Source organism: Phyllostomus hastatus, unplaced genomic scaffold (genome assembly GCF_019186645.2).
Source record: "Phyllostomus hastatus isolate PE091 unplaced genomic scaffold, TTU_PhHast_1.1 phas_scaffold_78, whole genome shotgun sequence".
Classification (NCBI taxonomy): domain Eukaryota; kingdom Metazoa; phylum Chordata; class Mammalia; order Chiroptera; family Phyllostomidae; genus Phyllostomus; species Phyllostomus hastatus.
The window spans coordinates 19,610,325-19,636,534 of NW_025334041.1; the positions used below are offsets into that span (position 1 = coordinate 19,610,325).

At 41.5% G+C, this 26,210-nt stretch overlaps 1 protein-coding gene across 1 annotated transcript in view; it reads right to left on the reverse strand.

The window, feature by feature from the left end:
- Window positions 1-25,995, reverse strand: part of TSPAN13 (tetraspanin 13) — a 32,687-nt gene extending 6,692 nt beyond the window's left edge. The window contains exons 1-4 of the mRNA XM_045827715.1: window positions 25,717-25,995; window positions 1,819-1,986; window positions 1,097-1,177; window positions 332-445 (exon numbers count right to left, since the gene is read on the reverse strand). Of these exons, the coding sequence (XP_045683671.1) occupies window positions 332-445; window positions 1,097-1,177; window positions 1,819-1,986; window positions 25,717-25,779 (426 nt within the window). The 5' untranslated portion in view covers window positions 25,780-25,995. The remainder of the gene's footprint in view (window positions 1-331; window positions 446-1,096; window positions 1,178-1,818; window positions 1,987-25,716) is intronic.
- Window positions 25,996-26,210: the final 215 nt, after the last annotated feature.

The following is a 26,210-nucleotide window of genomic DNA, read 5'->3' on the forward strand; positions in this document are numbered from 1 at the left end:
GTTTCAAAACAGGTATGTAGGCGCCTCCTCTGGTCTCTCTCTAATGCTCATCTGCTGTGATTTCTCTTTCACAACTTGTTCTAAGAGGAACTGAATGGGAAGGAATTAAGGGGCAAAGAACCGAGAGCATCTGTGTTTGGCAGGACCTGGGAATATTCAGGACTCCCAGAAGTAGGTATCTGAGTACCAGTGGTCCTGTAGTGTACACGGAATAGGCAAAGCATTTCAAAAACACAATTGAGCATGAGGAAGTCCATTTCTTCTATGTTCATCATTATTCATTTGCATATAACACATCTCCCCCCCAAAATATGTTATACTTTGTACTTACAGCTGGACAAGTATCATTTTGGTTAAAATTTAGGAACCCACAGCAGTTTAAATTTCTCTGGATGTCATCACGAGCACTTGCTGTATTGTTCCAACCAACTTCCAGAAGCTGGGCCTAGGAAATCCATTTCACATAAACATTAAAATGTGCCATCCCTGGACAAATTGTATAAATTGGTAGCCTGCAATTTTTAATCCTGCATGTATCTAAAGTAAATACTCTTTATAAGATCATTAAAACTTTTCAAAGGGTTATCCCTCAATGTGCAACAAAAATTAAGGCACTGTTTCTATCCCAAGAATAAAAAGTCTTAAATTTTGCATGCAATTTAAAAGCACCACTTACTTGGCTGAAAGGCATAACTGTCAGAGTGTAACAAGGAAAATTTTCCATTGCCCCAAGACTGTGACCCATTTGCTTCTACAAATAGGTTTGAAAAGATTAACTGCTAGAATGGAACCAAAAACATTCTAGAGTAGCTGTTTCATTGCATAATAGTGAGGAAAGACTGCTGAACATCTGTTAGCATTATCACTTTTTACCCAGTGCAGACAAAATCCTATTTAAAAGATGCAAAAATATGGCAACAAGTTTAGGGATCCAATCAGCCCCATTAATACAATCAGGAACAAAAGATTTTAGCTACCTAGAGTAAATGACATTCTGCCTAAGATGCGATTGTTTTATATTCCAATTGTTTCTCCCCCTTTTTTTCCTACAGATACTACGAGGCATAAGAAGTAAAATAAAAAAGTCTTTGCTTACCTGCTGGTCCTGATTCAGGGCTAAACAAGCACACGACACAGAAAACTGAACGATAAATACAAGTAAGAGAATGATCATGTACTGAGAATGACAGTTAAGGGTATTTCTCAACACTCTTAAAATAGCATAAAACAGGCACACTGACAACTTTAGAATGCACTATAAGGAATTCACCTGGAAAACACAAAAACAATGGCACTTAAGAGAAAATTCAAGAAGGCTACACATAAGTATCATTTCGATAATACACAGTAGCTGTAAGTTCAGATAGAAAAATATTGACAACAATAATAAATATTATCTAAAAGATGTATTAGAATTTCATTGAGAGTAAAATAACATTCTTACAAATATAAAATGGGAAATAAGAATAGGTAAGCATATATCACTGTGAAACTCTCAACCAAATATTAACATGTTGGAAAGGGCAAAGAGGTTACCGAATCAGCTCAAGTAACTGAACTTGCAAAATATAAACAGAACTATACTGAACTTACAAAACACATTCTTCATGGTGTGCAGAGAGTGGGAACGTGTGGTAAACGCACAATAACTTCGCCTTAAGAATGCTTCTCATGTTGGCTGAACACATGCACACAGGGCTGGCTAGGGGTTTCTGACAATTTCCTGATGATCATTTTTAATTAGTTACAGTTATTAAGAAGCAATCAATAAAAAGAACAGCCCCAACTAGGGGGGAAAACCCTTTTTGAAAAGGATACAAAGAAAAGCGACACCTGATGGTGCTTCATAGCCCCAATCAGCCCCACCAAGGCGATCAGGAACAAGAAGATGCCCACTGCAATGACCACGCTGACCACGCGGAGGCTGGAAATCAGCCCGAAGCCAATGCCCCATGCCGCGATGCCAATCAGCAACAGACTAACCAACTGCAAAAGCAAACAAAAAGGGAGGGGAGAGAGAGGGGAAAGCGTCACTTTGATAAAATAATAACAAGAACATTTTTCAGGCACCCACTTAGTATTGTACGAATGATTGCTAATACTCAACACTAGAACACACAGAAGATCTCAGGATCTTCTTGTTAGAGCAGGAGACAGCACTGCTCTAACAAATTACATCAATCCTCAGGCATGCTTTAAAAAAAACTAACAATAACCTACACAATTACTATGGAGCCTCAGAGGTCCTCTGGTTTATGCTAAGTCTAACCGAGTTCTACTTCACTTTTTGAACAGCATACGTAAAACTTCAAGATTCCAACACATCTCAGTCTAACATGCTGATTTCTTCACGTGGAAATCACTTCCTTCAAAGTCCAGTTGGATGGTAACTTACTCTGTGATGCCTTCCTATCCGCAACAAACTGAATTAATTGCACCCTTCTGTGGGCAATTTGAGAGGAAGAACCCCCTTCCCCCATCTTTTCATTTATCTCCCCAGAACCTGTCACAGAACCTGGTCATTGGAAACAATAAAACTTTCTCACGGAGTTGCTGCTGAAGTAAACTGTGTCGGGTGCCACTACGTAGTCCACCAGAATTCCTATGCACTTGACCCTTGAGCAACACAGGTTTGAGCTGTGTGGGTCCACTTATGTGCCGACTTTTCTCAGTACATACCTGTAGTACTGTGAATGTATTTTCTCTTCCTTACTATTTTCTTAGTAACATTTTCTTTCCTCTAGCTTACTTTAAGAATACGGTAGATAATACATATACAAAATACGTGTTAATCAGTTGTTTATCTTCTGAAGTAAGGCTTCTGGCCAAACAGTAGGCTGTCACTAGTTAAGTTTTGGGGAGTTAAGCCCTGGCTGGTATGACTCAGTGGACTGAGCACCAGCCTGCGAACCAAATGGTCAGTGGTTTGATTCCCAGTCAGGGCACATGCCTGGGTTGCAGGCCAGGTCCTCAGCAGGAGGCATGTGAGAGGCAACCACACATTGATGTTTCTCTCCCTCTCTTCCTCCTTCCCTCCCCCTCTGTCTAATAATAAATAAATAAATAAATAAAACCTTTAAAAGAAAAGTTTTGGGGAGTTAAAAGTTACACGTGTGTTTTCATCTACGCAGAGGGACAGTGTCCCAACCCCTGCATTGTTGAAGGACCCGCTGTGTAGATAGAGACCATTAGATTAGGATGAAGAGTGTAAGAGACTCTAGACATTCAGAGTAAAAATGGCATTCTGAGTAAGAAATTATTTCATATTCCAGTAATTTTATTTAGATATTTATAAAACTAAAGCAAGTCAAGAGATAGAATTGGTCATTACCTATAAAACTCAAAGTTACAATTATTTCTTGAAAATAGCACTTAAAAAATAGCATGCCATATAAAGATTATAATTCGCTGACAGAAAACATAGCTTGAACAGTGTATGTGGGAGGGATGGGGGTGGGGAAATAGGAAGGAGATAGTATCCTCAACTCAGTGAAGTCAACCATTTCCCGGAGCAAGCTGAGAATATAATGCCCACTTGGGAGAAATCAAAATGTATAAAATATATTTTTAGCACCACTTCAAGGCTGAATAACAGCTTCGTTGCAAAATAAAAAAAACAAACCACAATTCATTCCACTGAATCTTTTATACTCAAATGTGTAATTTTTATACATGTAACCACAGGTGATTAAACTCAAATTTCAAATGTCTTGGGATATAAAACTTCATACACATGTAGAGACACAAGTCCCACTACGAAGCATTAACAAAGACTGCATCTATTTGCATTGTTATTCATCTATTATAAAGAAGCAAAACCTGAGCACAAGAGAAACTAACCGCAGCACGACAGAACAGAGTCACGGAGTTACACGGACTGGGCGTTCGTTCTCAGGTGCGGTGTGCACACCCAGAAAGCTTGCGTTTGCAGAGGCACAGGGGGAGGGGCAAACTTCTCACAAATTGGGCCGCCCAGGACTTTGCCCAGTCCCTCCTGTTTTCTCATTGGCTTCTTATCAACAGGGCCACACGCCTCTCCTTGGTATAATCTCACAGTCTCCTCACAACTTCGCACAACCTTGAACTGCGAAAAAGTCCTCTCTGCCCCATCACAAGCGAGCTTATTTCCGACTCTGCGGCATCCAAATATAACGTGTTTGCTTTCACAAGGTGTAGGAGGCAGAAGCCCGGAGGAGGTGTGAAGCGAGAAGGGTGAGATGCCGCAGGGACAGGCCTCTCACCCTCGCTGCACTGCGGTGCCAAACACTCAAGCGGTGCCAAACACTCAAGCCGGGCCACACTTCCACCGCATCGGAGTGACCTGGGGTGTCAGTCAGGGCCGCCAGGGAAACAGAAGCAATAGGATGCGTATTCAGACAGAGAGATTTGGTTTAAGGACTTGGCTCATGCAATTGTGGGGACTAGCAAGTCTGAAATTTGTAGGGCAGGGTGGCAGGCTGGAGATTCGGGTGGGATTTCTGATACAGTCGTTAGACAGAGTTCCTTCCTCCTTAGGAAACTCCAGTCTTTGTTCTTAATGTTTTCATATTTAATGCTGTGGATGAGGACCACAATATAGAGGATAATTGCTTTAGTTAGAGTCGATTCAGTGTAAATGTTAGTCACATCTTAAAAAATTCCCTGACAGCAACATTTAGATTAGTGTTTGAACACACACCTGATCATCACATCCTAGCCAGGTGGACAATGAAATTAACCAACACACATGCCAGCTTCACGGCCTGGATATGACCTCTGTTTATTAATTCAATTAAATTTAGGGGCAGGACTATATTGCTTTATTTGAGTCTTAGAGCCAAAAAGTTCTGAAGCGTGATGATACGATGCATAAAATTCTTCTAACCCTATAGCTTTAAAGAATCCTTTTGAGACTCATATCAAATCCTGACTACATAATGAAATTCTTACCATGAGTTAAACATCCATCAACAAATGGTTGGTGTCCACTATGCACTAAAGCCAAAGACAAGATACCCTGACTGGAACAAAGGTCGGAAGCCTTCTCTGTAAAGGCCAGAGAGTCCCCACCTGGCTTTGCGGATCCCACGGCCTCTGCCACAGCTACTCAGTGGTGATAGGAAAGCAGCAACAGAAAATGTGCACCTGAATGGGCAGGGCCGAGTTCCAGTAACCCCTCATTTAAAGACACAAAATGTAAATGCATGTAATTTTCACATGTAATAAAAATATCCTTCTTTTGATTTTCCTCCCAGTCATTTAAAAATATAAAACCATTCTCAGTGGGGAGGCTTTTCAGTAACATGCAGTGGGGTGGATGCAGCCCGTGGGCTGTAGTTTGCTCACTTGTGTTCCACATGTTGGTGTAGAGAGAGTGGGAACTTACAAGTCCCTACCAACAACTGCTCTGTCAGGGACTTTCTAAAGGTGGGTCAGAGCACAGAGCAATCTCCCAAAATATGCAGATAACTAAAATAGGCCAAAGACTGCAAAAATGCAATAAAGGAGCAAGTAGCAGGCTAAAAAAAAAGGACCCCACTGTGAATATTACCTTATACAGCAAAAAAATGAATAGTATCTTCTATAGTAAAAACTGGTACTAAATTAAGGATCTTAAAAGAAGGACCTTATCCTGGATCATGGCGGGGAGCACTAAATATCGTCACAAGTACCCGATGCCAGAGAACCAGAAGGAGAGTAGAGAGATGCGCAGAGAAGAGACGGCAATGTAAAGCTGGCATCGGCTGACGTGGCCACAAGCCAAGGAATGCCGGCAGCCACCAGAAGGTAGAAGAGGCAGGAATGGATTCTCCCCCAGGGCCTTCCAAGGGGGCTGCAATCCCGTCGCTACCTTGATTTGGAACTTCTGGTCTCCTGAACTGTGAGAATAAATGTCTGTTGTTTCTAAACCACCACATTTGTGGTTAGTTGTCACCGCAGCCCTAGGAAACTAACACAGGACAATTCGCACATCTGGAGTTGGACAGGTTGGGAACCTCTGGCTGTCGTGGGAAGCTGCCTGGTATTAACATTTTACCAGCAACGCATCCCTACATGCAGCTGGAGTGAAGCACTCGGGGATCCTGTCAGCACCCTCCTAGCAAAACAAATCCTTCATTTACACGAGCAGCATTTCAGCAACACGAGAACACTGCTCTCTGCTCCCACACCTACCAACTTACAGGCTCACTCAGGATGAGAATCTTTTCCCCTTTGAAAAATAATGTTTAGTACTAAATGGTGGGGGTTGGGGGCACTTCATCCCTTCTATGAGAAGTTTCAGGTCTCAGGCTGGGCTATTACTGAAAACACTACTAGAACATTCATAAATATTTCTGTTATGATTTTTTTTTCTAGGTAGGAAAAGAAGGAGGCTATATCCTTCTGTATCTCTCGGCCGAGAGTGTGTATTCCTCATCAAGTTCACTCTGCTGTGTCTCTAATATAATTTTCAGTTTATACATATCACTAATACCAGGCACCCCTCCTCCAAAAACAATGAAGACGTTACCAGTTTCCTGTTGCTGCTTTAACAAGTTACCACAGGCTTAGTGGCTTAAGGCAACACAAATTCTCTCGCAAATCTGGAGGCCAGAGTCCAACAAGGAATGTGGATCTCACTAAGCGGAAATCATGGTATCCCCAAGGCTGCATTCCTTCTGGAAGCTCCAGGGGAGAATCCATTTCTTTCTTTTTTTTTTTTTTGTAGCTTCCAGAAGCCACTTGTAGGCCTTGGCCTGCGACCCGCTATTCTGTCTCCAAAGCCAGTCGTGCAGCATCTTCAAATCTCTCAGACTACAACTTGCTTCTCTAAGCACATCTTTCTCTGCATGAACCCTCCTGCACGCCCTTTACAAGGACCTTTGTGATTACACAGGTCTCCCCCAGACAATCCAGAATAATCACTCTAGCACGAGATGCTTAATTTAATCACACCTGCAAAATCTCTTTTGCTATGTGAAATAACGAATTCATAGGTTCCAAGGATTGGGATATACAGCCTTGTGGGGTAGAGGGACATTATTCAGCCAGCCATAGAAGGTTCTGGGCACATGGGCAACTGAGTTACATGGAATCCTTCCTGCTACAAATACATTAAAATGTTGAACACTGCTATAACATTTAAATACATAGCTGAGCACAGAAAAACTACAGGTAATTCCCGCAGGCCAGAAAGGAAGGGAGAACTGAAAGTCAGAACTAAAAGTACGTAGCTTGTGCTGTGGCAGCCCAGGAGAGGGTGGGAAAACGTTCCTGGGACTAGAACGGACCCTTCAAGGGGAAGGACTTGAGTTTTAAACCCGGCAGAATTGGGAAGTGGAACTGAGACCCCTCTGTGGCTAGGACCTCCAGAAAGCCATGATTTTGGTGCCAGAGATTATGGAAAAAACTGCACCAGGACACCCACGAAGCCAGCAGAGATTTTTGAGTCTCTTCGGAAAGCCTACAGCGAGAAAGAGAAACGTCAAGACCACCATGCTCGTGTCTGGAGTCTAAATGTACACTACCCAGGCACGCAGCAGTCTGCAAACTGAGCAAATGTACATATAAGCTGGTCGCAGGCCGTGAGGACGACAGAAGAGAAAAACTCACAGAAACAGTCAAAATGACTCAGGAAAGGCATCTCTGAATCCTAGTCCTGATGCCATTCCCAAAGAAAAAAAAGAAAACTTACGTTGTCAACCAAAAATCACAAAACACATAAGAAAAAATATCTACCATGACAGAGATGCAAAACAAGAATTAGCATTCCCAAGAACTTAAGGTAATAAAACCAAATAAATGAGACTAAAATTCAACTTACTAGGAAGGTAAAAGGAATAAAAACAACATGGGGGAAAAACTGTATTTAAAAATGCAGCCCTGAAAAAGAGCCACACAGAGTAAATCCAATGAAAATGGAAAGAATAGAAACATGCAGTAGGAAGGATAAAGCTTCACTGAAAAAGAAAAAAATTGACAGGCCTTCAGTAAAATTAATTTTTAAGGGAAAAAAATAGTAAAACCCCCCAAATTTCCTTAGCTGATGAAAATCGCTATCAAAAACCCAAAACAAAAACCATACTTAATAGTGAAACCTGAGAAACACTTCTTTCAAAATTCAGGAGACAAGGGTGCCAGCTTATCAGCATGTCTGTTTGCATTAAGGTGGAGGTCTTAGACAAATGAGTAAGAGTGAACACAGAACAAAGCTGAGGGGAGAACAAAATTGTCGTTATGCAAATTAATAGGGGTATCTATGTAGGAAATCCAAGAAAATGCAAATATTATTAAAACTGGTAAGAGCCAGAAAATTTGCTAGAAAAGAGTCAATATACAAAATCAACAGCACAGTGATGCATCAAAAAATTTTAATGCATTTTTAAGGATGCAATTTGCAATAGGCCTCCAAATATAAGGTACATATAAAACTAAATCTAACAAAAGTATTACAAGAGCTTACGGAAGAAAACTGTGAAATGAAGTTAAGAACATGAAGAAGACCTAAATTAAGTGAAGAGATATACCATGTTCCTGGGTAGGAACTCTCATAATAATAAAGCACCAATTCATTTCCAATTGAGCCTACAACTTCAATTTCCAGTCAAAGTCTCAACAGGGTTTGGGGTGAAACTCTATACAATGATCCATTAACTTGCATGGAAGAATAAATGTCACCAAAGAGCTACAAACATTTTTAAGATTAAGAAGGACATGTTACTTGCTGCATTTTTTCTCCGCTCCGAGGCACCACCCCCAGCAAACTGCCCGAACTCTCTTTGTTGTTGTTTTCACCATATTCTGCAAAACCCGAGCCTGACTCTACATCTTTTGGACACATTTAAATTTTTAAAACTAGTAAATACATAAATAAAACCCACAGAACTAAAGAAGTTAAAAAGCATCCACATCAGTATCAGCACTTATTTTATGTTTCAGTAATTAAAAGCAAGGAGCTGACACAGATCTCAGTAAGCCAACAGGGTAGGCTTGGAGGGAGATGGACTTCTAAGCCAGCAGGGACACTATAGGCTTTAATTAATACCCTGATAACAACTACCATAGTATTTTCAAAAAGATTAGTAGCAGCTGCTACCTCTCACCATAAATTTAAAGCCTAAATTTAAAAAGCAAAATTTCAACTTTTAGGAAAAAACATACAGAAAAATGTCCTGACCTGGTGCTTAAAGAATTTCTTCTTTTTTACAATGACAATTAAAAAAAGCAAGTGAATTCTAAGCTATTGTCCATAGAAAGAAGAGCAGTTCCTTTCTTTTCTTTTATTGAATATGGGTGACACTGATTAATAAAAATGTAAAGGTTTCAGGGTACGATTCTATAATACATCATCCATATATTATATTGTGTGTTCATCACACAAGTCAAAGAGAAAGAGAAAGAGGAAGAGAGAGAGAAGCATCTATGTAAGAGAGAAACATTAATCAGGTGCCTCCCAGTCGACGCCCTGACTGGGGATCGAACCCACAACCTAGGCATGTGCCCTGACCAAGAATCGGACCCACAACATTTTGGTGTACAGCATGATGCTCCAAACCAACTGAGCCACTTGACCAGGGCAGACATTTTTCTTGTTTCTTGAGTTAGGCATGTAATGCTATGAATTTCCCTCTTAGGAATGCTTTCACTGTGTCCCGTAGATTTGGGGTTGTTGTGTTCTCATTTTCACCTCTTTCAAGTATCGGTATCTTTTGATTTCTTCCTTGATCTTATTGTTAGCACATTCATTGTTTATTAACAAGTTATTTAGCCTCCATGTCTTCATGTGTTTTCAGTTTTTTTCTTGTGATTGATTTTGACTGGGTTGGCCAAAAAGTTCATATAGTATTTTCCATTAAAAAAAACACATTTTTTTTATTTTCACCAATAACTTTATTGATTTGGATAATTTGAGTATGTCAGTTTCTCCTGTGTGGTATAACATTGGTTGTTCTCAATTAATGTCCTGATTTCATCACTATCAACTTCAACTGGTCTACCCTACCATGGAGCATCGTCCAGCAAGAAATCTCCAGCGTGAAATTTCACAAACCACGTCTGACACGTTTGATCGGTCGTTCAGTTACCCTATGTCTTTTGATTGGGACATTTAAGGCATTTAAAATGATATTGATAGGTATGTATTTGTCATTTTAGTCTTTTAACTATGTTTTTTATTTTTTTTCATCCTTCTTCTTCTTAAAGGAGGCCCTTTAACTGGTTTGGTGGTAACAAACTCCTGTAGCTTTTTCTTCTCTGGGAAGCTCCTTATTCCTCCTTCAGTTGTAAATGCTAGCCTTGCTGGGTAAAGTAGCCTTGGTTGTAGGTCCTTGCTTTTCATCACTTTGAATATTTCATGCCTAAAATGTTTCTGTTGAGAAATTAGCTGACAATCTTATGGAAGCACCTTTATAGGTAACTGTCTTTTTCTTCCAGCTTTTAAGACTCTCTTTGTCTTTAATATTTGCCATTGCAGTTCTGATTAGTCCTGGTATGGGCCTCTTTAAACTCATCTTGTTTGAGACTCTGTTTCCTGGACCTGTGTGTCTTTTTCCCTCACCACATTAGGGAAGTTTTCAGTCTTTATTTCTTCATATAGGTTGTGGATCCCAAGCTTGCCTCTCTTTTCCTTTTACTGCCCCTACAATGCAGATATCGGTTCACTTCATGTTGTCCCAAAGGACCCTTCAACTGAGCTCATTTTTTTTTAATTCCTTTTTCTTTTTGCTACTCTGATTGGGTATGTTCTGCTACCTTGTCTTGCAAATTGCTGATTCAATCCTCTGCTTCATCCAACAGACTGTTTATTCCTTCTGGTATATTATGCTTCATTTCCCACATTGTATACTTCATTTCTGACTGGTTCTTTTGCTTATGGTTCCTATGTCGTTGTTCATGGTTTCTATGTCCTTTTTCATGTTCTTGTAGCTCTAAGTTCCTTGTCATTCTCATTAAGTTCCTTAAGCATTCCTTATAAACATTGTTTTGAACTCCATATCTGATGGATTGCTTGCCTCCACTTCATTTAGCTCTTTTATCTGGCGATTTCTCCTGTTCTTTCATTTGGGGCAGGTTTCCTTATCTCCCCCACTTTGGCTGTCTCTTTGCGCTTGCTTCTATGTAAATCTGTTAGCATTCCCAGTCTTCGTGGGGTGGCCTTATGTAGTAGGTGTCCTGTGGGACCCACGGCACATTCTCCTTGACGACCTGTATTAGTTGCTCCAGGAACGACCCCTGTGTGGGGTATGTGGGCCCTCCTGTTGTGAATGAATCTCAACTGCTACTGACTCATTTGTGTGTGGGGTAGACCCTCAGGCTGGCTGACTGCAAGAATCAACCCCGACTAGTGTGTGAGCTGCTATGCAAGTGCTGACCACACAGGGCGGAATTTGCCTCAGCAGGGTCTGGTGCCTGCAGAAATGTCCCTTTAGATATACTGCTTGTGAAGCTGATTGGATCCTGCTCTGATGTTGTCTGAAGCTGGCCCCTGGGTGTGTTGGTTTTAAGGCCTCTTGGGAGGGGCTCTGGTACTGCCTATGACTGGTCCTGAGCAACTTGCTTGGAGCTACAAAGTGATCCACGGTTTGTGGCCACCTCTGCTGGGCCAAGGTGTGTGCAGGAAGGACCATACTGTGCACCAAGGCTGGCTTTTACCAGCACTGGACCTGGGGGCAGGATAGCGGAAGTCCCAAGGAATCCTGAAATCAGCCACTGCCTGCCTCCGTCTGACAGCTGCCTGTTAGAGTCAGGCACTGCAAGAACCTCTGGCAATACTTGCGTTGCATGAGATAGGTTCTCAATGAGTCACCAGGTAGGGGCAAGGGGTGTTCGCCGGACCAATATAGGTCCAAACCCAGTGCCAGTGCTCGTCTGAGATCACTCAGCAAATGTCCCAGGGTGTACCAAGTCTAGCTGCCACTGGCTGGGTGCTCACACACTATTGTGGTGGGGTGAGGTCTCAGGGAGTTGTCAGCGTGAGGCCAGCAGAGTTTATCAGGCCCAAACAGACCAAGACTTGGCCCTGTGAAGGGGAGGCTCTGCACGGGTCGGGCATGCGAGAGGAAAATTCCTCCCATCCTAGAGCCACATGGCTCAGTCTGTCCCAGAATTTCTTTAACAAGAAGCAAAAAAATCATGTATAATACCAACTTTGCATTTACTATGTGCAAGGAAGTATCCTAAGTGCTTTACATTTATGAACTAATCTTCACTACAAGAAGTAGGGAGTAATATAGCCTCCACTTCCCAGATGGGAAAGTTGTACACCAAGATGTGAAATAACTTGCCCAAGGTCACACAGCAAGGAAGGGACAGAACTGGGACATGAACCCAGGCTGCCTGCCCAGCTGCAGACTCTGTGTTCTTACCTACACACTACACCCTGCATTAGAAATGTTAAGTGCCATACAGTAACAAACACCAGACAAACATAGGCTGGGCCTAGGACTGTAAGATATTTCCAGCTCCTGGCTGGCGTACCTCAGTGGATTGAGCGCAGGCTGCGAACCAAAGTCTCACAGGTTCAATTCCCAGTCAGGGTACATGCCTGGGTTGCAGGCCATGACCCCCAGCAACTGCACATTGATGTTTCTCTCTCTCTCTCTATCTCCCTTCCTTCACTCTCTAAAAATAAATAAATAAAATCTTAAAAAAAAAAAGATATTTCCAGCACACACAGACATTAAAGAACACCTATAAATCGATTTTAAAAGACAAAAAGCACACTAAAAACTGGTCAAAGTTAATTTAAGAGGCAATTCACAGAAAAAGAATCCAAAATGCCACTCAACACATGAAAGATGTTAAAACAAATTTTAGAATAATGAGATACCATGTCACATGGATTATGTGGCCGGCAAAAATTAAGCCTGAGGACACCAAGGATGTGGAGAGTCTAGACCTCACATTTTAGTGGAAGGGCAAACTGTCGAAGCCACTTGGCAGAACAATTTGGCAGCACCTGTAAAAATTAAAGATATGTATCCCTTATTAAATAAGCAATTCTGCTTCTAGGTTAATGCCCAAAAGGAGCACCACATCCCCGACGAGACACATACCAGGATTTCGGCAGCCTTGTTTGAAATAGCAAAAACTGTAAACCTCAAACACTGTGACTAGGGAATTCATGAACTCTGGTGTGATCACACAGTAGAATACAAATGATTTTGACCCATTCCTGCTAAGCTGGTAATTTCAAACATCAAAAAAATGAAACAAATTGTATAATATTGATTACATATAATTTTCAAACACAAAAAACACAATACTATATATTCTTTGTGGTTGATTACTAGCTCAGATTGTCATAAATATATAAATATGCATGGAAATCAACAGATGTTGATTGCGGGGTGGTGACTACTTTTGAGAGAAAAAATGGGAAATGGGAAAGACAGTGCACCTTTAAATGTAACACCTAACTTCTTAAAAAAGAGATGTGGCCCAGCACTGGCATCTGTGAAACCAGGCTGTTGTGTTCACAAGAGCCTACCACATCACTCTCTGTGCGTACGAACATTTCCTGATCGAAACCAGCCCACGAAAATGTGAGAGCCCCTCTTTTACTAGGGCACTGATTCTGAATTCTTCTGCTCTGCGTCCCTCAGTAAGTCGGTCCAGCGTTCCTCCCCCAGCCTTTGTTTTCCCTACTCCCCAAACAGCGCTCCACTTCTCAAATATCTCACACCAATTCCTCTCTGCTTCTTCAAGTACTGTCCACATTCTCTCTGATAAGTTGCTCCACTTAAGAAAAAGAAAGGCTTTCAAACGAAGGTGGCGTGTACCTGCAGTCTGTAGGCAATGATTTGTTGAATCTCCACTCGTTTATGATAGGAAGCAAAGCTCAAGGTCTACCACACTCGGGTGCTTCCACATGTGGAACAAGACGCCACCCTTCCACCCCTTCTCGTCCCCAATTCCCAAGCACGCACGCACACGCAAATACACACTGTCCTTTCTAAGGTGGGAGGGAAGAGAGATCTAAATGTCCAACCCAAAAACAAATTTTGAATTTATAAGCACAACAGTGAAACTGTCCAAACATAAACTTATTTGAGTTCATAATTTTCTGATAAGCCCCCCAAAATGTTAAGGTTTTTTACTTAAAAAATTGAAAACAGCATAAATGTTTTCTTGTACGCGACTGGTGTTTCCAACATGTATCAAAATAACCCCCAAGTAGTCAAAATTCACTTTTTAAATTAAAAGTAAAACCTGAAGATTTATGATATGCCTCTAAGTAGGTTTAATTATCGGTGTCTCTTTAACTTTTACCATAAAGGAAAACTTTTAAAGATAATAATGATACTATTTCTGGGTAGTGGTAATTATATGTTATGGTTGGTTTGTAATCTTGAAGAGAATGGGGTTATAATGAAGTCTCCCAAACTAGTGATCTGAACATCATTAATTCCAATAAAATTAATTCCAACTGTATAATTTAAGAGCTTCTGTTTGTCACTAGAACTTGGTAGACAAAGAAACTGCAAGAATCTTTTGTTTAACAGTAACAACAGCTTCCTTATACGGCAATTGTAATGGAAAATAAATTTAGACCTATGACAAATAGTTTCCTTCCTTTCAGACTGAATGCCGATAAAAACAGATTATGGATCTGTTAACTAGTTGATAGCAATGTTTTTGTGAGCAGGAAGAGCTGACCTTTCCTGTTTTCTCTTTAAAACAAAGAAAAGTGAACCATAAAAGCAGCTTTCAAAAGAGAGATTACAGAAACTATAATCACATCAGAGCAAGGTTATGGATTCTGATGAAGGTAAAGAAACAGAGTTCTCAGTCAAGGCTCACGAGAGAGCAGAACAGCAAGGCACAGAGCTTCGGCCAGTGATCTTAATCGGTTCCCTTCACTTCAGAGGTGACAAATCAGAGCAGACATGACAGTGTCATAGAAGCAGAACTGGCTTTTTGGTCTTTTGACTTGGTGCATTTTTTTTCTCCCTGTAGGATCATTATCATAGCACCTAATGATATAGTTAAATATTTTTAAACACTGAGATATACCACTAAAGACAATTATTACACTGCATAAGAAATCACAGGTTTTTCTCCGTAGCCAGATCGAGACGCACTTGAATCACAGCATCTCTTTAACCTACTCCCTGTGAGAACTGGTTGTACAGTCAGGGATAAAAGAACAGTCAAGTCCTCTAACTCACACGAGTTTTCTACTAGTTAAATACCATACTCACTTTGTGCTTTTTATTTTTCTTCTACCTGACCTAGAATTTCTTCACATGCGCCAACATTTACACACAAGCGCGCCATGCAGTGCCTGCCGTAGGCGGCAGGAAACTGTGCTCAGGACGAAGAGCCTTTATCGTGGTGCTCACAGTAGCAAATGAAATGGTTTCATAAACATGCATTTATGCACCTTTTGGCTTGACATATGCAACACCATTACAGAACAAAGGAAAAAAATACGTTGTCCACATATTTTTTAATCCAGCTTCAGTGGGTGCTGAAGTATTAAACTATTACACTAACCCTTTCAAATAATAAAGAAGTTGCCAAAATAATTCAGATTTAGGAATAGAAGAACCAGACAAACTGCTGCCCAGAAAAGTGACCTCTGTGGCGGATATCTGTTGCTTTTACAAGTCAGCACACACATCTCTTGTAAAACTCTTAATCACAGTGCCTCACTGGCCCCCTCCCACCACCAGCAGCAGCAAGACATAGGATTTAGGCCTCATCAGTCATAGGTGCTCATCCTCTCATCCACAGTGACTGATCCATGGGACAGGTCCATAAACCAATAGAGTCCATCAGTGCGTCCCATAGGGTAATACACGGATATAGGAAGATTTTTAAAATGGACTCCTCTGGCAGAGCAAGCTGTAAGGACAATTAAAATTGATTCTGCAACCTTGCACATGTAAAGATCTAGTCTCAAAAATAATCTGATCAGAGACAAAGTGAGCTGAGTTCGGACCTTTCCTGAGCCCCTTGATCCAGCCATACTTGATGATCCAACTATTGGATGTCCAATTGTATTTCTTTTAAAAGTTTGTGCTACCTCACCAACATGCTCTTTTGAGCTCATCTGTAACCCATGAAGAAGTCTGGTTAACGTAAGTTCCATATTGCAAGGACTTATCATAAATTTTTTAATACCTGCCAATCTGTTTTGACCTTGTCTACCTTCGCCATCGTGACCACCTTCCTACCTAGACTAACTTTAAATCCTTCACCTTGTCAATGGGCTTTTTAAAAACAGAAGCACTCCCTTTTCGCCAAAAAGACCTTCCTAGAACTTTACTCGAAAGACAAAACAACAAGGGAACCAATGAGCCACAGCAATGTCCTAGGCCATCTTCTTTCTGCAAACATCCTCCCTACACGTAGCTAATTTAACTCCAGCCTAAATATTACTGCTAAGCAGGTTAGTGGTTGACTGCAGCCTGGGAGCAGAGGGCTTCCCAAGGAGGATAAGACAACTTTGCGGGGGGTGGGGGGGGGGAATGGATATCTTCAAGGTCTTGAATGTGGGGATGGCTTCACAGGCATATGTGCATATCAATACCTCAACTGAACTGTCTCCCCCACCCCCCAAAAAAGACTTGACTTTATAAGGGACACCCTTTTATAGCATCATCTTTCTTTTGGTATGGAACACATCACGATGCCTAAGTTGCAGATGTCATTCGGTGACAAGGAAGAAAGTCGAGTGCCAAGGATGATGGGGGAGGAAAAGGGATGAAGACTAGGACTAGATAACATGCTTGAACTGTGTGCTTGCTCTGGACGACCTACTTCTGGACGAGTTGCTACATGAAAATAACAACACTTAGTATTCCGAGTGGCAGTAACTGGGTTTCTGTTACCTGCAGCTGAACCCTGTCTTCGATGGCCTTTTTTAAAGCCGATGACATCAGGTCACATCCACACTGGCTGCCTTCTCTTTCTAATCTTAGCATAAAGTCCAAATCCCAGGCTGACAAACTGGAGAGTGCAAAGGGCCCAGATTACCTCTGAGGTAATTCTTGAGTCAGTCTTCCCCACCTCCAGCCATTCTTTGAATTCTTCGGCACTTCAAGTGCCACTCAATCAAGGCATGGGTTGACCCGACATCCTCAGCACCTGGTTAAGTGCCTGGTACAGAAAAGGTACTCAAAATACACTGCTGGAAGAACAAACTCATAATCTCATTCACCATGCTTTAAGGACCAGCAAATGCTTATTCCAATTTATACAATATTTACAGGGAAGAAATCTAGCCTAATGATGTTACAGATTATTCTTTCTCTAAGTAACCTATAAAATGGATTTTCATTCCTTCGTCAAATATCCATATTTTGAAAACAAAAGGCAAAGAAAGACCTGAATTATTTCTACAACAACTACTTTTTTTTTTCTGAACATGCAAATTCTACAGGGTAAGTGGATTACTTTAAGGAGGAAAGGAATCTAGACCATTTGAAAAAATTGGAGTCAATTCTATCATTAAATGATTCAAAAATGTGTTGTCAGCCCTGGCCAGTATGGCTCAGTTGGTTGGAGCATCGTTCCGTAACTGAAAGGTTGAGGGTTTGATTCCCCGTCAGGGCACATACCTAGGTTATGGGTTCAGTCCCCAGTCAGGGCGCATACGAGAGGCAACCAATTGCTGCATCTCTCTTGCACTGATGTTTCTCTCTCCCCCTTCCTCTCTAAAAAAAAGGCAATGAAAAAGATTTCCTCAGGTGAGGATTTAAAAAAAAAAAAGGTTTTGTCAGCACCAAAGCAAGTTCTGGTGGCAGTGGAGGGTAAGAAATTTAAAACAGTACTAAGATTTAGAAGGACTACACCACCAAAATGTAAGAGCACCCACAGATATACAAGGAGAACCAGGCCCGGGACGATCTGCCCTCTGTATGGCTCACCAGTCCCAGTGCGGAATTACACCTGCACACCGAACTGCCCCTCTGAACTTCTGCCTAGCCGGAACACTGAAGAGAACTTCAGTGACGATCAGGCCTGTGTTTCTACGAGGCCACGCATCTGGATGGCAATTTCAAAATTCTATAAATAAATCTGGATATTGCTAAATATCCAGATTTTTACTGTTTAAACCAAGACCTTAGTTCTTCATTCCATTTTCATTCTTCAAATGGCACTGGAAGCCTATCACGCCTCCGTCACATATTCTTCCTCTTTATGTTCCCCGTGGTGCCAAGCAGATTGTTTTACACTCAGAGGCACAAAACACGCAGTACACAGTAACTGCTGGGAGGAAATTATACAAGGGGAATTGAAAGTAAGGGAACTTGACTTGTCATTTTCCAAGGAAAACTACTTGGAGGCGGCACCCACAGCTGCCAGCAAACTTCCAACCTGCTCTACTGCTTACTTCTTTGGAGCAGACCAGTGGACTCGCGAGCAAAAGAGCCCTGCAGGGATCCCTTCGTGCCAGTAACTAAGTGACGGCCACGTGCCAGGGCCGTGCGGGGCACTCAGGCAGAGCCTTTATTGCTGAGAGGCACATAGTCTATAACCTGAAAAACGAAAAAGCAATTGCTCTTTTTAATGGCTTCTTCACTGATCAAAGATCAAGTCTTGGTCCTCATCTTACTGAGCAGCATTTGACACAGATATGCAATTCTGTGTCCTTAAAACAATTTGCATTTGGCTTCTAAAACACCAAACTCCACCAGGTTTTCCTCTTACTTGACCAACCATCCCTTCTTGGGCTCTTTTGCTGGCTCCTCCTCGTCTCCAAAAGCTCCTTTTAAGAGCATCCTTGGTTCAATCCATGGACCACTGCTATCCCCCATCCATCCTCACTAACTTGTTCATTCCATCCAGTCTCACCCCTAAACACCACTCTGTACATTGATGGCTCCATGCCTTTTACATCCAGCTATTCGTGCCCCCTGAACTCCATTGCTAGTCTAACTACTACCTGAGATTTCCACTTGGATAACCGACTGGCATCCCATCTAACACTGAACCCCTTATTTTCCTCCCTAAACCCGCTCCACTCACCATCTCCCCCATTCTTGTTAATAGCAGATCCATCCTGCCAGTTGCTTAGGCTACAGATAAATCATGAGTAATGTGTGGCTGGACTTTTTCTCTCATATTGCATTTCAATCCATCAGGAAATTATGTTGGCCTGTCTTCAAAATATATCCAAAATCTGACTACTTCTCTTGCTTCCACAGCTGTCAGACTGGTCTGAGCTGCCTTCACCTCTTGCCTCAATTACTGCAATAGCCTTGTAAGTCATCCACTGCCTCCACATTTGCCATCTACAGCACCTTCTCGGTTCACTAGCTAGACAATCTGTCAAATGAAAATCAGGTCTGAAGGCACCAATTTCACTCCGTACAAAAGCACGAGGTCCTTAGAGCGCTCTGAAGCCCCTTCATCATCTGAGTCCCAGGACTGCCCTGGCTCATTTGCTACCACACCACCCGTGCTCACTCTGCCCTGGTCACACTGGACTCTCTCTGTCCCTCGCATGAACCTGGAGTACTCCTCCCTCAGGCTCTTTTCAGAGGCCATACCCTCTACCTTAAATACTTTCCCAGATGCTTGTCCTTCATCTCCTTCAGGTCTTTCATCCAAGCAGGCGAATCCTGACCACCATACACGAAACTGTACTTACCCTCCCCTCCTCACCCACTGCCCCCCCCCACTCTTCCTTTTCCCGATTCCACAGCACTTTTTCACCTTCCACCATGACATATAATTTATTTACGCACTTAATGGTTATCATCTACCTCCCATAAACGTAAGATCCATGAAGGCAGCCTGTTTGGTTTTGTTCACTGCTGTTGATGCTGAATCAATATTTATTACTAGGTTGAATAAAAGAAAAATTTGGGGGCTCACCTGATAATACATTTATATTAGATAAGGGGGTAGCCAATTCTGCAAATTCAATTCAGAAAGTATTTAGAGAGGATAGGGTCTGTGTTAAAAAGAAAGAGAAGGAAAGCACTACTCACTGAAGGATGCAACAAAGAGAAGCTGTGATCTCTGCCAACAAGAGGCCAGCAGTCCACCTGCGGTACAGCAAGCACGGAGCCACCCACAATACAGTGCGGGTGCGGTCAATGGCAAAGCCAAAGCAAAGCAAAGTCTTACAACGTGGGCTCTCTATCCTTGCTGTAACTTACAGTTAGCGAGGAAGCTATTTTTATAAAAAGAAAGGAAATAAACTTTAAGAAATAATTAAAGTGCTCTCCCCCTCTCCATGAATCCTGATTATACTAGTCTGGGGTTGTGTTCAAGGATTAAGATTCTCAAGTGAACATTTGTGGAAACAATCCCGACTAAAGAAAGAAAAGACTCTATGTAAGAAACTTGACAAAGATAGAGCAAGGCATTCTAGGCTGTGGCAGAGAATCAGCAAAGACAGAAAGGCAAGGAAGGGCAGAATACGTGGGAACTCTCTGTGGCTGAAATCTATAAAGGGACACAGATGGGAGGAGCAGATGGTGGCAGACCCTGAACAGCATGCTAAAGAATGCGGGTTTATTTTCGAAGAGTTTTATCCATTATTACAAGTGGGTTTGGATTATCCATTTTACCGTGATCAGATAGCATTAAGGATGAATTCAGGTGAAATGTGATATTTAAAAAAAAAAAGGAAGAGAAACTCAATGTAGCCTGTTCTCTTCAGCAATTCAAATACATTTGAACTGTTTTTTAATCCTTAACTGAGGATGAGCTTATTGATTTTAGAGAGAGGAGAAGGGAGGGAGAGGCAGAAAAAATATCAATGCAGGAGAGAAACATTAATCGGTACCTCTTCAAACCCACCACCCAGGCATGTTCCCTGACCAGGTATCGAACCTGAGACCTTTTGATTTACGAGACGATGCTTCAACCAACTGAGCTACCCAGCCAGGGCAGACAATGGCCCATTTTTAAACCACCTGAAACTGTATGTAAAATTAAGCTCCTGATATGTTCAAATCTTACTTTCCAAACATGGGCTGAAATACAATTTTTTCCCAAAATTAATTGCTTCTTTGTAAATGCTTCTTAATTATGTAGTTAAACTTTGTGAAAGTTGATAACATATCAAATGAGAAATGGTATAAATGGCACATTTTTGTTACTGAGTTTTTAAATCAAAAGTTGGGAAATTTTACAAACATAATCAGCACAAAGGTAGATTCATGTAGCATCATGGGAAAATAATGAATCACTTTAAAATTCAAAATGTAAGTCAATATTCAGTAACCACTTACATATTTTAAATTCATTCAGTAGTTTGAACAAACACAGAGAGAGAGAGAAGTAACATAAACCTAACCACACACTAAAATACCGAACAAGAATACTTTGGAAAATGATTAGAATTTTGAAAAATGCTAAATGCAAAAATGCGAAAGCCATTGCAGTCAATAGATTTTTCTTTGGCTTAAGTACTACGAGTTTTCATTTATTTTGCAGTTAAGATGGAACAAAATTAGAGAGCTCTAATAACCAGACTAGGACTCAAAAAAAAAAAAAAGTTCAGGTAAATCATTCCAAATTTATACCTACAACATCTCAGTCTTTTTAACAGCTGCAAGATTAATATTACTATTTTGAGTGTATAAGCTCCTGTCTCCCTAGAGCCCGCATGAGTTAACACTGGCCTTAGTGTGTTAGAAATCCCAACAGTGTAAATCTTTCTTTATAAAAGCAAGTTTGTAATTTGGAAATTTAAAATAATTGAACTCTTCCACCTGAAGGTGTAACAACTTAATTTTCTTTTCTGTCAACCACCCAAAGCATTTATCCACATTCTCCCAACTTACCCTTGCACTTCATAAAGGAAGAGTAAAAAAAATCACCAGTTTATACTTGAAAAATAAATAAATGAATAAACCAAGCTCAAGTAAACTGTTTGCCCAAGGTTACATTCCAAGCAAGCTGCAGAGCTGTTAGTATTCAAACCTGAGTTTTCTTCCTGTACCCAGTACTTTTTCTCCCCATAGATACATATTTTTTATCTGATAAAGATGGCATGTTTAGCTATTTTGAGAAAATCTCAATTTCAGAGATATCAGAATATATATCTTAGAATGAATAGAAATCAGTATAATTTTTGATCTGCATGGGGATTTTTGTCAAAGCACTCAAAGGTATGGAAAAATGTAAAAGAAAAAATCCATAGAAAAAAAATTTTTAGAAGTCAGCATGAAAATGGAAAAGAACACAAAATTGAAACTTCTGAAATTGCCTTTCTAGTTTTAAGAGCACATTTTAACTTATTTTCTGTTCCTTATGTTCTTAATTAAAACCACATATATAATCTACATACTCTTAACTACATAGTACCTCAATAGTGCAATTCCTAAAAGCCTTTTCTCTGCTTAAGAAGTACAAGGAGATATGTTATAAATCTTCAAAATTTTATAGATATTGAAATATGCATCAATTTATTTTGTATTTCCTAAAATTCCCCACCAATCACTAAGTACAATTTTAAGAAGCTGTTTTTCACTATTACTCAAAATATTTTCAATCAAAATTACTTTGAAATAACAATTAAAAATAAAATAAGCTATTCTCCCAAAGTAGTTTTAATTTGTATTTTTATCCAAAACTGTAAAAAAAAAACGACCCATGTTATTTCCACATTTCCCTGATACGATCATACCTTCACTCCCCCGATTTCTCTAGCCCACAAGATCTACCATAAATGTTATGTAAGCTAGAGGCAGTCCCTCTCATATAGAGCATTTAATTTTCCCACTCCATGAATCTCAACTAGATCCTGTCTTCACAGGATAGGTATTTGCCTATGTATTGACATGTGTTTATTCTTGCCCACATTTCTCAGCAAACTGAACCCAGTAGCACGTTTATTGACTCAATAAAGCTCTTGAGGTCATATGCAGGAAATACAGAAAATAAAGAAGAGGCTTAATAAAGGCATATTGTTTTCAAAGCCCAGTTTGGTTCACTGTTGTATTCCTAGACTGAGAACAGTGTTTAGCACATAGGAGGGACTCAAGAAGAAACTTTCAGTTTCTTTAAATGTGGGAAGTCCTGAAGCAAATCATTGTCTTTCTTATGACACCTTGAAGGTGCACAATGAAGATTAGCTTCTCCCCTTCTTCTCATACTTATAAACTGTATTCACTACATTTAAAGTTGCTCAGTACTAAGGATCCTACTCATTAAAGCAACCAAACCATAACAACAAAAATCAATTGCACCTTTGTCTAGTGATCAAATGCCCATGACAAGTTTGGAGAACATTCCTTCCAACCTGTTTTAGTGACATGTTTTCTGGACTGATCAGAATGTATGCTCTAATCTCAGGCTTATTAGCAGACTGCTGGAGTACATGGACAGTTTGGCTGGTGGAGTCAGAGTCCTAAGTTCCTCAAGAAAATGCATCAACATGACAGATGACGCGGCAGGCCATGGCCTTTACCTCTGCCACTCCGTATGCAATTTTGGTTTTACTAAACACTTTTAGAAATGACTTCGATCCCAATCCTGCAATTTTGAGCATAATTTAGAATCAGTGACTCAGGTGGGATGAGAACCTACCAAGGGTCCTCCTATTCTTGTCTTAAAAAGAAATGTCTCCCAAGTCTTCAACCTCACTCTGCCCCAACCACCTCACATTTCTCATCTTAAAATACTGAGGGAGAGACCAGGAAAAATGCAGAATCGAAATAATAGCCGTGGCACATTTTCAGCATCTATTTAAGACCTGGTCCAACTTTTACCTTTTGTTCATCTCCAACTTAAATTGCTGACATTATTTTAGCTTGTTCACAATGTATAAAAAGAAGACACTAATTCATTTAAAGAAATATCCTTCTGTCTGCAAAGTCTAGGATTTAAAAGGGCTAACCATTTTTATAGTCCTGTGAATTCCCAATTAATTTTTACTGCATAGTCATTAAATCAACAGAATACACTTTGAAGGTCAATAATTTAAAACAGATATAAAAGTCTTAATATGTTATTTTAGAGTCACCTTTCTCCTTTTTTTATATTTATTTATTTATTTTTATATTTTTAAGGGTTTTTTTTATTTTTCAAGTACAGTTGTAAATACGACTAGAAAGGATATAATTTAAAAGCAAGAAAATTAGATTTAAAAATAACTTGCCTCTTTAAAAATATACACATGACACACAAATCATACAGACACCTCAGTCAAGTAACTATGGAAAGCAGACCTTCTACTGTGGGTAAACAGGCACTACAAGGTCACGTATCTAGTGATCAGGTGACTGAATCATTGAGGGATGGCAAAGGTCAGGGCACAAAATGATCAGTTTGAAGTTCTAAGCAGACAATACATGCTAATAAAAGAAAACACCTGGAGTCTTGGTCAGCATTTACTTAATCAATGTGATAAGCATGCTTCAGGTAAGACAAAGGTGGATTTTAATCTGAAACTTGTCATGGATCTCCAATGACAAGCAACTGTATCACAAGGTGTTCCGGAATTGTTTTCCCCAAGTCTACCATTGGTGACCATGTTGATTAGATTCCTAAGTACCCAGGAAAGCATACTGTATCCCAGCTTCTCTCTTGCCTTCAAAGCTTTCCTGTTCACACACAAAGGACCAGCAATGGTAAACTGACCCAGCCGCTCTCTCGTTGGTGACCACAAGGCAGCCTCTCCATTCCAAAGATGTAACCTAAGCTTGCACAGATGGCCCAGCTCACTGCTATTGCAAGGGAGCCGGGTTTGTTTTCCGGGTGGGTACTGCAAAACGCCAGGTGTATTTATAGAAGGAAGCAAGGCTATATGATGGAGGAACGATGACAGAAGATGTAGTTTGTTTTTTTCCTTTGGTAGAGAAGCCTGAGGGAAGATCTGGATTCCATGGCCTGGGTTCTACTCCTGATTCGCCAGCTATCAGCTATGTAAACTTACTAAGACCCTTTTTGGTCTGTTATCTTACAGATTTAAACAATGCTCCTTGCCTGGAATGAATGTCAGGATGACGAACGAAAACCTTGTATGTCAAGCCTGGGACGTGTTAGGCAATCTTTAAAGGCAACCTGCTCTCCCATCCTCCTGTTCACCCAGAATTGCGCCTTAAAAATCTCAGAGACTGCAGTGTTAAAACTAAAAGACACAAGCTGATTGGCAGGAAAAGAAATAACTTGGGTGGAGGCTCACGTATATACTGGAAGATTTCGTTTAAAATGGAGTTGGGGTATTGATAAGAGGAGACATATGGAAAACGCATCCAGTATGAGCAAAATTGGACCAAAAAAAAAAAAAAGACATCCCTTTATGTAAGCGCGAAACAAACTTCGGAAGCTGCGGATATCCTGTGAACCTCCTCTGTGACCTCAATTAAAATCACAGGAGCACGTAGCGCTAACCTAGATGCACAGGGTCCACATGCCACCTTGTCAGTTTCAGATTACTCTATTATGAAAAACTGTCCTCAGACCCGAGGCGGCTGTTCAGCCTCCTCACCCGCCCCAGATGGATTTGGAAGCCAGGAGCGAGTACTAGAAGGGGCAGCAAGAGGAAAGTGGGAAGATCTGGTTAAATAACTGAAAGACAAGGCAGTGGGTGAGGGGGCGGAGTACAGCAATGTGGCAGAGACCAGGCTAGCAAGCCAGAAAGACAGTGGCTTCACAGTAAGGGAAAGGAAGAGACTGCGACAAGCGCCCGTTCCTGGTCGTCGTCTGGGGCTGATGGCGAGGCCTGGGGCGCGCAAAGCGTGGGAAGATGGGAAGGGGGAGCGAGATGGCCAGGCACGCAAGCCAAGGAGCACCGGACCGAGCAGGTGCAAGCCCCCAGGCCCAGAACGGGCTTGGGATACTCACGGTGTAGAGCAGGTTGAGTGCGCAAAGGCAGTTCTTGGAACACGCGAAGCCCCCGCAAACCATCTTGAAGCCTGTGATTCCCGGCACTGCAGGTAAATCGGGCTCCAGCGGACGCTCCCGCACAGCCTCTTTGTCTTTGCCTCCGGGGCCTGGCGGAGCCCAGGCAGCAGCGCGGACAGCGGTGGGGGGCCCCGGGCTGGGATAACAGTGCGCGGCGCGTCCGCGGCGACTCCGACTCGCTCGGGAACCTGCGACCGCCGCAGCTGGAGCCCGAGCCCCGCCCAGCACCCCCGCCTCGCCCCGCGTGCTGATTGGCTGCCAGCAGGGAACAAAGGTAGAAATATGCAAATAAATGCGCTCAGCCAGTCGGGATCCGGGAGGGGCGGGGCAGCCCTGGGGCGAGGGGGAGGAAGCCGCAGGCCAGAGCTGGTGACTCGAGCTCGTTGTGGTTTTCCAGGAAGCAGGTGAGAAGGAGAGGGCGGGGCTCGATGGAG